This window comes from Pongo pygmaeus, chromosome 1 (genome assembly GCF_028885625.2).
Source record: "Pongo pygmaeus isolate AG05252 chromosome 1, NHGRI_mPonPyg2-v2.0_pri, whole genome shotgun sequence".
Classification (NCBI taxonomy): Eukaryota; Metazoa; Chordata; class Mammalia; order Primates; family Hominidae; genus Pongo; species Pongo pygmaeus.
The window spans coordinates 197,652,012-197,667,189 of NC_072373.2; the positions used below are offsets into that span (position 1 = coordinate 197,652,012).

The 15,178-nt window shown below is 47.0% G+C and overlaps 1 protein-coding gene across 14 annotated transcripts in view; it reads right to left on the reverse strand.

Annotated features, from left to right (window-relative positions):
• Positions 1–15,178, reverse strand: part of AZIN2 (antizyme inhibitor 2) — a 39,329-nt gene that overhangs the window by 18,389 nt on the left and 5,762 nt on the right. For 7 of the 14 annotated variants that reach the window (XM_054463919.1, XM_054463898.1, XM_054463879.1 and 4 more), the window contains 5 exons: positions 9,894–10,066; positions 8,702–8,836; positions 7,406–7,571; positions 5,147–5,309; positions 3,835–3,947 (listed from right to left, as the gene is read on the reverse strand). In XM_054463919.1, coding sequence (XP_054319894.1) covers positions 3,835–3,947; positions 5,147–5,309; positions 7,406–7,571; positions 8,702–8,836; positions 9,894–10,060 — 744 coding nt within the window. In that variant the 5' untranslated portion in view covers positions 10,061–10,066. Of the gene's footprint in view, positions 1–94; positions 165–3,834; positions 3,948–5,146; positions 5,310–7,405; positions 7,572–8,701; positions 8,874–9,893; positions 10,067–10,225; positions 10,283–15,178 lie in introns of those variants that run through there. The other 7 variants (XM_054463938.2, XM_063666216.1, XM_063666213.1 and 4 more) reach the window with 4 other exon arrangements.

Below are 15,178 nucleotides of genomic sequence, written 5' to 3' on the forward strand. Positions count from 1 at the left end.
GAATTCACAGTGGCAGTATTCACAGTAGCAAAAGCCCAAAGACAGTCCAAATGCCTTGAGAGGAGAATGGACAAATAAACTGCAGCATACTCACCAAAAGAGCGCTACACAGCAATGAAATGAATGGACTCTAGAGACATGTAGCAGGGTGGGTGGTTCTTAGACTGTGATATGAAGGGAGAAAAAGCCCAAACAGATTACATGCATCAAAATACCTTTTTATAAAGCTAAAAAACAAATATAATAAATTATAAATACATTCGAGGAATAGATTTAGATGTGATAAACCTATACTGAAAAAGAAAGCCAGAGAATGATAATGCATGAGTCAAGATAGTGACGACTTTGCATGGAAGGCAATGTAGGTTAAATAATAAGGATGCTTATTACTCCAAAAGGAAAACAAAGACAAGATCTCCCATGGAGTATTTTTATTCCAAAGCTGATTGAGACGCTATTCAAACCTCTAAATCTACCTAATTTCAAAAAAAAAAAAAAACCAGGCAGAGAAACATGTTCAAAAGCACCAAAGGGAAATTCAGGAAATTCACCAATCAGGAAAATCAAGAATGCAGGAAACTCCACAGGAAAAACAACTCAGTTTAAAATTACCAAAAAAACAAAACAAAACAAAACAAAAACATTTAAAAAGAGGGTGGGGGCCAGGCACAGTGGTTCATGCCTGTAATCCCAGCACTCTGGGAGGCTGAGGCTGGACAATTGCTTGGGGCTGGGAGTTCTCAACCTGCCTAGACAACACAGGGAGATTGCATCTCTACAAAAAAGAAAAAGAAGAAAACAGTATGGGGAAACCAATGGGTTAAGAGAGAGACATGGCGCCGGGCCCAGTGGTTCACACCTGTAATCCCAGCACTTTGGGAGGCAGAGCCAGATGGATCACTTGAGGTCAGGAGTTCGAGACCAGCCTGGCCAACATGGCAAAACCTCATCTCTACTAAAAATACAAAAATTAGCCAGGCATGGTGGCACACACCTGTAATCCCAGCTACTCGGGAGGCTGAGGCAGGAGAGAAGCTTGAACCTAGGAGGCAGAAGTTGGAGTGAGCCGAGATCGTGCCACTGAACTCTAGCCTAGGTGACAGAGTAAGACTCTGTCTCAAAAAAAAAAAAAAAAAAAAAGAGAGAGAGAGATGGCGACCAAATGCACCATGCAGACCTTCTTTGCCTCCTGATTTCAGCAAGTTAATATAAAAACCGTTATGAGACAGTTGGGGATAGCTCAACACCGATGATGGGGGATACTATGGAATTATTCATTTTTTAATTTGATAATGGAATTGTGATTTTTTAAGTTCCTTATTTTTTAGAAACATTTACAGTACTAAAATATGTTTTAAAAGCTCCAATAATATTTGTTCTGTACTTTTCTCATACATGGTTGTAGCTTGTATACTAATCACTCACACACACACACACGTGTTTCTATCCAACAGGACTGTACTTCCAAAGCACAGACAATTCCTCTGCAGACCTCAGCACGGTGCTTTGAGTGTTGAGAGTACCGCTTTGAGAGTACTGAATTATTTGCTGAATTTATAAAAATAAAAACCAAAAAGAAATACAAAAAAAGGGCCAAGCATGGTGCAATAAGAAGTATATCTTGAGCCAAGGATTATGTACTTTTTTCTTTTCTTTTCTTTTTCTTTTTTTTTTTTTTTTTGAGACAGAGTCTTACTCTGTCGCCCAGGCTAGAGTGCAATGGCACAGTCTCGGCTCACCACAACCTCCGCCTCCCAGGCTCAGGTTACTCTTCTGCCTCAGCCTCCCAAGTAGCTGGGATCACAGGCATGTGCCATCATGCCCAGCTAATTTTTGGATTTTTAGTAGAGACAGGGTTTCACCATGTTGGCTAGACTGGTCTCGAACTCCTGACTTCAGGTCATCCAACCACCTCTGCCTCCCAAAGTGCTGAGATTACAGGCTTGAGCCACCACGCCTGGCCTCAAACAACTTTTTATACCCAGGTCTAAACACAAAGTCCCTGGGAAGGAAGAGCAGATATGCAAAGAAAGATGCCAAAACTATTATACTTGTAAGGGGATCTTCTTTGGGAAAGAAGGTGCAGATACCCCCAGCCAGGCTGAATCCCTCTGACACACACTCCCAGCACCACAGGAGTTAACTTATTATGTGTATTGTCATCTATGCAATGTCTGATTCCACCGCCAGGCTGTGGGCCCCACTCTGGAGGCACTCACATGGCCAAACTTGAAAAGCAGTGAAGAACCTAAAGGAAGAAACCGCAGCATCATCCAGGGGAGGAACAGCACAGACCACAAATAGAGTCAAACATCCCAGTGCCCAAGTCAGGAATGCCAACTAGAGATCAGCCAAAGCAGAGATCCCGGTGGGGGGCGTGGCAGTGGGCTGGGACCATCATCTCCTCTTCCGAGGAGCCGATGAAGGGAGTGGAGTGGGTGAGAGCCAGCATGCAACAGGAAGACGAGGACTGGAGAGGTAGAGTAACGGGGACTCAGCAGCTGCCCGCTCTGTAACCTGGCTGGCCTGGTCCCTTCTCAGTGCAGTAGGATGTGGGCTACCACAAGAACGCAGGCAATGCTAGTGCGTCAGAGTAGAGAGCTCACCATTCCTCAGCACCTTGGGGAGGCCTACTCTGACCAGCAGATGTAACCACATTTAACCATGGAGTGAGGCTCCATCAAGCACATCTAGGGTGCCCGGGTACCTGGAGGAGGGAGAGAGGGAGAGAGGGGTTCCCTAGGCTAGCACAGGGATAAGGGGCAGAAAGAGCCAAAAAGCGGAGTTGATTTTAAAGACCCCTCTGATTGACTCTTGAAAAACTGGATAGGATGGGAAGGAAAGGAAAAACATACTGAGTGCTAGTTAGGCACTTCAAGGCATGTAAGGAAAGTTTCCTTCCAGGAAGAGGGGCTGCACAAAGGTCAAGAGATGGGAAGAGGCCGGGTGCGGCGGCTTGTGCCTGTAATCCCAGCACTTTGGGAGGCCAAGGTGGGTGGATGATTTGAGGTCAAGAGTTATAGACCAGCCTGGACAACATGGTTGAAACCCCGCCTCTACTAAAAATACAAAAATTAGCCGGGCATAGTGGCGGGTGCCTATAGTCCCACCTACTTGGGAGGCTGAGGCAGGAGAATCACTTGAACCCAGGAGGTGGAGGTTGCAGTGAGCCGAGATCACGCCACTGCACTCCAGCCTGGGTGACGGAGTAAGACTCCATCTCAAAAAAAAAAAAGAGAGAGAGAGATGGGAAGACACAATGGAGAGGGGAAGATACAATGATGTCTGGTTTTCTTTATCCTCTCAAAGATGCCCATTAAAAGTGCTGGAGGCCCTGGGCTGGGTTCCACAGCCTAGGAGGAATGTTTTATGTATTCCTGTTCCCCTCTTATTACAGAAAAACCTACTGTATATGAACTGTTTCTACTTCCAGGAATTTACCACAGAGCTGTAACCTCAACATATACTCACAATGATCAAAAAGAGGAAACCAAATAGCCAACCACTAGAGTTAGATTGGTTAAAATACAAAAGCATGTTGTCAAAGATCAGTTAATGGCATGGAAAGAGCTACACCCCATATAAATGGAAAAAGCAGGTTACAAAATAATATGATTCCAATGTCATGAAAAAAGTATAAGGCATTTTTTAAAATATGTAATGCTCAAAGAGTCTTTCTCTGTGTGGTGGGATTATGGGTGATAACCTTCGTCATCCTTGTTGTCTATTATCGACAATAAATGTTTGACTTTTTAAAAATTAGATAAAAACACAACAAATGTTATTGAAATACACACACACAATTGAAAACAGACCCACGTGGGGTAAGCTCACCTTCTGCAGGATGGGGATAGGGCAGATGTTGTCAAACAGGACTGAGTTGAAGATCCCATACACGCCCTCATCAAGGTGGTACACGATGGTCTTGCGGGTGGAACCATTTTCCTCTGCAGGAGGGGAGGGTTCAGAGGCAGCACAAATAGCAATGTGAGGGGGTGGTAGTGGGGCTGACACAACAGTGGGCTCAGTAAGGAAGCAAAATGGCTGCCGATTCCTCAACCATGAGGCGAGGCCTACAACAAAAGCCATCAACAGCCATACTTCCAATGACATGGGTTCACTGCTGTGTTGGGAACACTCACCCTTGCAGCCAAGCAACCTGCCCAGGATGCACTCCCCTGCTTGCATCTGAGCCCCTAGGTGCCCCAGCAAAGGCAGAAGAGCAGCCCACCCAAACTCAAGACCCCAAAAGGTTAAGCCACTTGCTCAGAGGCACATGATAGGGCACTGGATGAGCCAGAATGAGAAGCCAGGTCTCTTGACTGGATCAGACGAGACAATACCCCAGGTCTATAAAGGAAGCCAGAAGAATGCCACACACGAACACAGGACATTGTACCTGGAGCCCACCACCCTTCACATGAATTCTCTCCGGGGAAGAGCGCACAGTCCTGAGGCTCCCCTGCATGAGGGTCCCAGAGCAGAGGGCAAAGCCTCAAGATCAGAGTCCCTGACACCTGTCACTCACAGGCTGCTATCCCTGACCTATCTGGAAGGGCAGGTAAGAGCACTGATGTTAGTGATGTGGGCCCAGAAGCTCTGAGTCAGCCTAACCTGAACTTGAATCCCCACACTGCCCCTTATCAGCCATGTGACCTTGGGCTAATGACTCAGCCTCCCCCTGCCTATGTTGTCATCTGTAAAGTGGACTCAAACAAATATAAGCTGTCATTAATTATTTTCATTATATTATGAGAAGCAGTAGGGTGAGTAGGAGCCTGTATTTTGGAGAGGAGACAGACATGGGGTCAAATGCAGGCTCTTACTAGCTATTAAGCAGTTCACTCGTATTCTCTTTGGCTCTCGGTTTCCTCATCTGTAAAATGGGGTCAACAGAGTATCTATTCTCTCTAAGGTTGTTTTGCTCTCAATCTTCACAAAATATTAACACGCCTAAGAAAAAAGATGCTAAATAAATGTCTTGGGGTGGGGCGACTTAACTGAAAGTTTCCCTAAAGCAAGAACCCATTCATTCTCCAGATTCCCCCATCCTCTGCCACTGGGTCTAAAACCAGATCCTGCTCAGCCAACCATTATCTCCAGCTTCAGGGGGAGAACAGGGCTCCGCTGCCCACCTGGCACCTACCCTCCCTGCCAGGCTGGTCCAGCAGAACCTCCTTCTTGGCAGTGATGCTGACTGCCACAGTGAAGGCCGAAGTCACGTAGTAGCGCCCCAGCTCAGCAAAGATGTCCACGCCACAGCCCTCTGGGAAGTACAGGTCCAAGGCTGAGTTGATCATGGAAGCAATCTGGTAGGAGGAGAATGGGGAGACAATTATGTGTTTGAAATGTGGGCTTTATGCTGAAGACTTGCTACAGCTCCAAGTCTATTTCTTGAAAGCTGCTTTGATTTCCGGAAGAAGGATTTGGCAGCTGCTAAGGCCCCAGCTGGTAACTGTTGACAGCTGGCCAAGAAAGTAGGAGGGGGACAGAGCTGGGTAGAGAGACTCGTGCTTGTGTAAATCACCCTCCTCCATGGCCCCACAATGGGAAGGAGTCCTCTTCATATCACACTTGGTACTCAGATTCCAGAAGCCCTGATGTGGATCTTTCTTTCATAAATAACCAGTTTGTTAAATACAGTTGACCCTTGAACAACACAGGTTTGAACTGTGTGGGTCCACTTATACATGGATTTTCTTCTGCCTCTGCCACACTGAGACAGCAAGACCAAGCCCTCCTCTTCCTGCTCCTCCTCCACAGCTTTCTCAACTTGAAGACAATGAGGACAAAGACCTTTATGATGATCCACTTCCACTTAATGAATAGTAAATACATTTTCCCTTCCTTATAATTTTCTTAATAATATTTTATTTCTGGCCAGGCATGTTGGCTCATGCCTGTAATCCCAGAACTTTGGGAGGCTGAGGTGGGCAGATCACTCGAGGTCAGGGGTTCGAGACCAGCCTGGCCAACATGGTGAAACCCCGTCTCTACTAAAAATACAAAAAGTAGCTAAGCATGGTGGCTTGCACCTGTAATCCTAGCTACCTGGGAGGCTGAGACACGAGAATCGCTTGAATCCGCGAGGCAGAGGTTGCAGTGAGCCAAGATCATGCCACTGCACTCCCTCCTGGGTGATACAGTGAGACTCTGTCTCAAAAAAAAAAAAAATTATTTCCTCTTGCTTACTTTATTGTAAGAATGCAGTATATAATACATATCACACATAAAATATCTGTTAATCGGCTGTTTATGTTATCAGTAAGGCTTCTTGTCAACAGTAGTCTATAGTAGCTAAGTTTTGGGGGAATCAAAAGTTACATGCAGATTTTTGAGTGTGTAGGGGGTCGGTGCTCCTAAGCCCTGCATTGTTCAAAGGTCAACTGTAATACACTTGATTACAGAAAATTCAGAAAATACAGAAAAGGAAAAAGAAGATAAAAGTCACTCCTAATTCTATCACCTAGATGAATCTAATTATTGTTAACTTTTTGGAGTAGTGTCTTTAATTATTTTTTATACAAATGCTGTTTTTTATTATAACCATGATAGGTCTCTGTATATGTTTTTAGAACCTGTTTTACTTAATAGACTGTGAATGACCTCCCCACATTAAGTAAGGGTTTTCATCAAAAGACTGTACCATAATTTAACCAGTCCTGAGTATTAGATGGACCAGGAAAGTCCACTGGACTTCTGTTATGAACAAAGCTAAAACAGTCATCTTTGAGGCAAATTCTTTGAGACTATCCCAAATTATTTCTGTAAGGTCAATTCCTAGATGTTGGTATTCCCGAAGGAGGCGCCTTCCAGGAAGAGGCGACCTCTAGTGGTTGGAGTGGGAACTGCTAGGACACATTTTTCTTGACTTCACCTCACAGTGGGTAAGGAAAAGGGAATGGAGGAGGAGAATGGACAGGGAGCAGACCAAAGGTTGGTTTTCCTTTCCCTGCCTTCCCACCCGATTTCTCATCAGCCCACCTGAGGGTGAAGAGGCCTATCCCACCCCTTAAAGTGCCTTATGACTTCTGTAAATGTGTCCTGGTTATGCCTCCAATTGGCTGGTGAAGTGCATGGCAGGCAGAACCAGGTTCTGCTTTGGACTCAGAAAATGATGTAACCTCTGTGAGCCTCGGCTTGCTCAGCTGTAGCACAGAGTTAATAAGTAGTGAGATCGGCCAGGTGGCTTTGGGCTCAGGAAGCGACGTAACCTCTGTGAGCCTTGGCTTGCTCAGCTGTAGCACAGGGTTAATAAGCAGTGAGATCACCCAGGTAAGCACCAACCACTGCACGCGGTGCATAGGACCCACGCACAGTGGTCTCCCTCTGATCATCTAATCCCTCCCTATCCTACCGCCCCCCCCCATAGAGCCCAGCACGACACTCCCAGCTCCAGGGTTACCTCTTCAAATCTCACTTTAGCCCCTTCTGTGCCAGGGAAGCCGCCACCAAGGTCCAGAATGTGCATCTTGTGACCCAGCTCAGTGCCCATTTCAAACACGAGCCGGGCATCTGCGATGGACTGAGCGTAGGCCTGAGGGTCAGGACAGCCACTGCCAATGTGAAAACTGGGAAGAGAGGAAGAGCCTCAGCTGACATGCAGGGCTCCAAGTGCCACCACCTGAGCCCCAGCCAAGAGTGACGTTGGGTGGGCGCAAGAGACATTGTGCCCATTTTACAGATGCAGCGACTGAGGGCCTGAAATGTTAAATGGGTTGCCAAGGGCCATATGGCAAAGAAGGAGTGGACAGGAGGCGCGATCCAAGGTCTCCTGGCACTTGGTGCTCCTCCCATCCCTCCTTCTGGGATGAGAGCCAGGACCCCCAAGTCAACCAGATCTGGCTGTGCCTCCCAGTCAGCAGGGTGGCCTTGGCAGCTTACTCAGCTTTGTTTTAGTTTCCCCACCTATAATGCGGGGACAAGACCCGCACCACACAAGGCTGAGAGAATGTGCATGAAGCACTTAGCACAGCACCTGGCACATCCTAAGTACAGAATAAACGAAGCCCTATATTAGGTAGTTCATTGTTCATTAGGTAGTTCATTATTACTCCTTCCATATTCCTGTAAGAAAAGAGGCACACAGCTGGGTGCAGTGGCTCACACCTGTAATCCCAGCACTTTGGGAGGCCAAGGCAAAAGGATTGCTTGAGCCCAAGAGTTTGAGACCAGCCTGAGCAATAAAGTGAGACCCCATCTCTACAACAAATAAAAATTAGTCAGTTGTGGTAATGCACGCCTGTGGTCGCAGCTATTTGGGAGGCTGAGGCGGGAGAGAGAAATGCTTGAGCCTGGGAGCTCAAGGCTGCAGAAAGCCATGATCATGCCACTGCACTCCAGCCTAGGTGACAGAGTGAAACCCTATCTCAAAAACAAAAAAAAAGAAAGAAAGAAAAGAAAAGAGGCCCCTCAAGAGTGTAGCTGCAAAACTTTTGTCCTACAGGCTGGTAAGACTCCCTCAAAGCCAGGTCTCTGGATGGAAATTCCTGGGACAAGAACTTCTGGGGACCCTGGGGCTGGGGAAGGGGCCCTTACAAACTTCCTTTTCAAACAGAGGAAATTCTCAAATGGTAGAATTCCAGGCCCAGGGACAGGCCCTACTGGGAGGCCCTGGGGAAGGTCTCATATAGAATTAATTCCTGGGAAAGAGGCAGGGAGCCTGGTGTGGGAGGGGATGGCAGGGGTTCCCAGTGCTCACCTCACACCCACCACCTCCACGTGGCTCTTCTTCGCATTTTCAAGCAGGTGTCTGCAGGATTTCAGTGACACTCCAAACTTTAGGCTCAGGCGGCTCAGGGAGTGGGAGTCATCGGTAGCAATGCACAGAACCATCCTGATGAGACATGCAGTGCCCCTCTGCTGGACAAACCCTGTCGCCCCGCCCCAGCCACATCTCTCAATCAAGGGCTGTGAGCTACATGGCTCAGAGTCACCCAACCCCGCAGGCTCCCTGACCCCTCCCTCTCCCTACACAGCCAATCAACCTTCAAATCCTGTCCAATCCATTCCCTAAATGTCCCTGGACCCATTTCTGCAGCACCTGCCCTGGTCCAGACCTCACCAACTCTCCTGGGGCAGCTCCAGTCCCTTCAAATCAGTCTCCACACCAGTAAGAGCTTTCAAACTTGTCATGTATGAGAGGAACCATTTTTAAACAAAGCCTTAAGGAGAACCCATTAATATGATGGAAGCTGCTTTGGATGGACTAGAGTGGCCCATCACCTGGCCCCCCCTTCACCCCAAGGCCCCTACTGGGAAGCCCAAGGGTGTCCAGTAATCGTGTAAAAGGCACAGCCAGAGCAAAACGTCCAGGCCTGACCCCTTCGAAAGTCCATTTGCATCGGGTCCCCACCCCTGACCAGGATCTCCTTCACCCCCTGCACATAGCATGTGGCAGCCACACTAAGTTTCTGCTTACGCTTGAATGGCCCATGCTGTTTCCAACCTCAATGCATTTGCTTACACAGTTCACTATTTATGCCCTCTCCAAATTCTATTCGTTCCTCAAGGCCTGCTTCAAATGCCACTTCCTCCGTGGAGCCTTCCTGACCACTCCCTCGACTCTCTCAAGCCAGTGACTTTGGTCTCCATAACACATGAGTCTCACTCTGCCTAGGGCTTTAACCAGTTATTTCTGCCTTTGTTCTAGCTAGACCCTAGCATCCTGGGTTCAGTCCAGGAGTACCTGCCCCAACCTCCTGCAACTGTGGCTGGGTCCAGGACAGAGTGACCTGCCCCAGCTCCACCCCCTCACCTCACCCCCACCTTCACTCTCAAGCCCAGCCTTCCCACAGCCCAGCCTCCCCTCAGCCCAGCCTCCCCACAGCCCAGCCTCCCCACAGCCCAGGCTCCCCACAGCCCAGCCTCCCCATGAGTGGTTCTCAGCTTACTTGGCACTGGGGTGGCTCTTTACCACCTTTGCCAGCTCCATCTCATTGTCAAAGCTCAGCAGCCGGATCCCATGCTTGGCAGCATATTTGATCTGTGCAATTTGCTTACAGGGGTTGGCGCAGATGATCTTACTGGCAGGGACTCCAATATGCTGGACCAACTCCATCTCTGCCTATGGGGCCCCAAAGGTAGTGGTAAGGAGGCACCAGGGCCTGCTGGCCCATGGAGCCCAAGGAAGCACAGATGAGGGCAAAGTCATAGCTATGCATAGGGAGGCCCATAACAGTGGGCCTTGCTCTAAGACAACAGATACATAGAAATCAGGACTTACATGGATTCACCATTCTTTGATAAGCAGGGCTGCCGTGTACAGCCATGCAGGTGGTGCACTGAAAAATCCTGGGGGTGGGGAGTTCCCATTCAGAATGAATACAGAGTAGATTTGTATATTTATTATAACTTCCTGGCAGTAAAGCATCTCATTCTAAGAAAATCAGTATATTTATTATAACCATTAAGTGTCTTAAGGAAAGGGTACATTTTCTAATTTACACAAAGGCATTATATGGACTCATGGTAGCCCTGATAACAGGCTTCTGACACATTTTCCTGGCAAATTTAAATGTTTAAATATTACTTGGAAAACAGTATGGAGGTTCCTCAAAAAAAAACCTAAAAATAGGACAGGGCACAGTGGCTCACACCTGTAACCCCAACACTTTGGGAGGCTGAGGTGGGCAGATCACTTGAGGCCAGGAGCTTGAAACCAGACTGGGAAACATGGCAAAACCCCATCTCTACTAAAAATACAAAAATTAGCCAGGCTTGGTAGTGCATGCCTGTAGTTCCAGCTACTCAGGAGGCTGAGGCAGGAGAATCACTTGAACCCAGGAGGCAGAGGCTGGAGTGAGCCGAGATCGCATCACTGCATTCTAGCCTGGGTGACAGAGCCAGACTCCATCTCAAAAAATAGAACTACCAACTACCATATGATCCAGAAATCCAATACTGGGTATACATCCAAAGGAAAGGAAATCAATATGTAGAAGAGATATATCTGCACTCCCATGTTCAATGCGGCATTATCCACAATCGCCAAGATATGCAAGCCACCATCACAGATGAACAGATAAAGAAAATGTGGTCCACATACACAATGGGATATTATTCAACCTTAAAAATGCAGGAAATCCTGTCATTTGCAGCAACATGGATGAGCCTGAAGGACATTATGTTAAGTGAAATAAGCCAGGCACAGAAAGACAAACATGCGTGATCTCACTTATATGTGGAATCTAAAAATGTCAAACTCAGAGAAGCAGCATAGAATGGTGGTTGCCAAGGGCTGGGGTCAATGGCGAGGGGGCAGTGGGAAGAAGTTGGTCAAAGGATACAAAGTTTTAGTCAGGAGAATTAAGTTCAAGAGATCTAATGTATATCGTGGTGACTATAGTTAATAACAATATATGGTACACTTGGAAATTGCTAAGAGAATAGACCTTAGGGGTTCTCACCACAAAAAAATAAGTATGTGAGTTAATGCCTAATTAGCTTGTTAACCATTCCACAACATATACATATATCAAAACATCATATTGTATACCATAAATATATACAATTTTTGTCAACTTAATAAATAACAAAAATACTGCTGGTTTATTAGAAAGTCCACCAGACCAAGGGTCTTTTGGACAGAGATCACCCCACTCCAAAGGCCTACTCTGTGCACCGCCCTGTGCTGGGTGTGCAGGGTGTGCTGGCTCAGCCCTGCTCCTCTTGGGGCCTCCTCCTCATCCCCTTTACTCTAGAACATGTGGGCACCTGATTGCTGCATTAATGATACGAACAAATGATGATGATGATGATGATGACAAAGATCATGATGGTGATGACGACAGCAACTGTGTTCATTCAGCACCTGCCACAAGCAGGCCCTGAATTAGATGGTTTATGTCGGGTGTTAGCATACTTTTTCTATAAAGAACCAGAATAAATATTTTAGGCTTTGCGAGCCACACAGTCTTTGTCACAACTTCTCAACTGCCTTTGTAGCACCAGAACAGCCACAGCCAAAGCATAATTGAATGAATGTGGCTGTGAGTCAATAAAACTTCATAAAATTAGGTGGAGGGCTGGATTTGGCCTTCCGTCCGTAGTTTGCCAGCCCCTACCTTGGATTCACCCTTTTATTCAGTCCTTGCCAATAACCCATTCAGATGGGTATTAGCTCCAATCTACAGAGAAGGAAACTGATGCTCAGAAGGGCTACGCAGCAAATAGGTGGCAGAACGAACTTTCGAACTCAAGCCTGACTCTCCACGAATAAACAAGAGAAGAGAGAGCCAGTTCTCAAACATGGTGAGAGGCATAAGAGCCATTTTTAGCCATCCTGATTTTGTAATAAGACTCTAATTTTAATTTAGCAAATTTTCAGCACTAGATATTTATAAGCATTATTTCATTTAATCCCAATGACTATGCTATGAAATATTTACTGGCTACATTTTATGGAGGACAAAATTGAGTTCAGCGAGGTCCACCTGTCTGTGGTGACACAGCCAACCAGTAGCAGAATGGGACACAAAGGTCAAGCTCCAAAGCTGGGCTTGCTGCCACCACAGCTTGCTTCCCAGGGGCAGATGTGGCCTACCCCGAATCTGAGTGGATGTGGACCTGTGTTTTTGTTCCCTGCCTCACCACATGAGGTGAGAGGAAGAAGCAGTGTAAGCACTTTGGGGACCTGTGATTGAGCTTTGATTATAATTTTTTAATTTTTTTAATATATATATATTTTAAATAGAGACAGGGTCTCACTACATTGCCCAGGCTGGTTTCGAACTCCTGGGCTCAAGCAGTCCTCCTGCCTTGGCCTCCCAGAGTGCTGGGATTACAGCTGTGAGCCAAGGCACTCAGCCTAATTATAAATATGTAAATAAGTGTTGTCATTCATTGAAGGCATATCCTATGCCAGTCACTGCATTAAGTATTTTATATACATTCTCATTTAACCTTACTAATAATCTTATAAGGTAGGGAACAGAGGCTCAGGGACGCTACGTGATTTGTCCAAAGTCACACAGCTTCTAAGTGGCACAGATGGGATTCTAACTGTCAGATCTTAGCACACCAGCTCTTAACCTCACTGCTGTAATGGGGAATGCAACCTCAATGCTGCACTGATGGGTATTTTTGAGCATCTATTGAGTTGCCAGGCTCTGTGACAGGTGTTAATAAAACAAGTGGTGACTAAAGCACATAGGGTCTCTGAGACCATGGAGCTTTCAGGTTGGTGGGGAAGACAGGCAGGGCAGTCCCAAATGAGTGCTGAATAATGATGGAATTACAAGTGGTTAAGAGCTGGGAAGAAAAAGTACATGCTGCAAGAGACCTGGGTGTGAGGGGCAAAGGACAACCTCAGGGTCAGATATTTAAACTGAGCCCTGCAGGAGGCCTCAGCCAGGCCAAGAGGGAAGGAAAGAATCTAAGAATGTTTCCAGTAGAGGAAATGGTCTGTGCAGAGGTTCTGAGGCAAGCAGTGCTGAGCACTTCAGCCTGATCAAGGAACAGAGAATGCTGGAGTGGCTCAAGAAGAGCAAGTTAGTGCAGTGAGGATGATGAGGTCAGAGGGAGGGGGCAGAGCTGCCAAGGAAACGTGTTTTACCCTGCATGTGATGGGAAAGAGTCTAAACGGTTGGGAAGGGAAACGACATGGTCAGATTTGCATTTTAAATACAAGGTCTACATGCCTATCTGGCTACCTGAGGGAGGGCCCAAGGGGATTCTGGGGGAATAGACTGTGATAGTGGCTATCACCATTGCCCCGGGGGAGATGACAGAGCCAGCTCCAGAAAAGTGGGGAGATGTGTTCTGGAGGCGGGACTGGCAAGCTGGGTGATAGATTGCGTGTGGTGATGAGGAGGAGGAAGTCAGAGGGAACTCCCACACCCAGCAGACTGAGGGGGCCCTTCATGAGGGGGAAGGCGGACATCAGGAGCGCATTTGAACATGCCGGGTTCCAGGCATCTCCTCGTATCAAGTCAACTGGATATATAGGTCTGAGCTGGAGATTAAAATGTGGGAAGCAGTTGCATATTGATGGTATTGAAAGCCATGGGAGAAGATAACCCTTCTTCTGAGAAGAAGGAGGGTTTACAAGACAGAGAGGCCTAGGAATTCAGAAGAACGCTACCATTTAGACAGTGGCAGAAGATGGGGAGAGATGGCGCCCAGGACCTGCAGAGGTGAGGATGGAGAACGTTTCCAGGGGATGGAGAACAATATGCAGATTAGAAAGCTATTCCTGTAAATGCAAATCTGGTCTGACAGCAAGACTTGTGTCTGGACAGGAAGGAGCTGTCTCAGCTGTAAGAAGTGCCTGATGAAGTGGGGTCAAAGCAGTGTTCTCTTTCATCTTATACACTTCTGAAGCCTTTAAAAGTAGGACCATACGTTACTGTGGAGTCTTTTTTTTTTTTAAAGAATGCATTGCCGGCCAGGTGTGGTGGCTCATGCATGTAGTCCCAGCACTTTGGGAGGCCGAGGCAGGTGGATCTTGAGGTCAGGAGTTTGAGACCAGCCTGGCCAACATGGTAAAACCCCGTCTCTACTAAAGAAACAAAAAATTAGCCAGGCATGGTGGTAGGCACCTGTAATCCCAGCTGCTCGGGAGGCTGAGGCAGGAGAATCGCTTGAACCTGGGAGGCAGAGGTTGCAGTGAACTGAGATCACGCCACTGCACTCCAGCCTGGGCAACAGAGCAAGACTCCATCTCAAAAAAAAAACAAACCATATATATATATGGCTAGGCGCAGTGGCTTATGCCTGTAATCTCAGTACTTTGGGAGGCCGAGGCGGGTGGATCACCTGAGGTTGGGAGTTCAAGATCAGCCTGACCAACATGGAGAAACCCCATCTCTACTAAAAATACAAAATTAGCCGGGCATCGTGACGCATGCCTGTAATCCCAGCTGCTCGGGAGGCTGAGGCAGGAGAATCGCTTGAACCTGGGAGGCAGAGGTTGCAGTGAGCTGAGATCATGCCACTGCACTCCAGCCTGGGCAACAGAGCAAGACTCCGTTTCAAAAAAAAAAAAATACTATATATCCACCAAAACCATCCTGGTGATTATCTATGGAGACATAAAGCTGATGTCCTAGTTTCTTTTGGGGTGGATGAATCAATGCATTATTTGATATGTATTATTAGTTTGCAATCCATGTTTAAAGTAAAGTGCTCACTGGATCCTGCAGATCATTGGGGATGTTGGTAAGAGAAAATTCTTTGG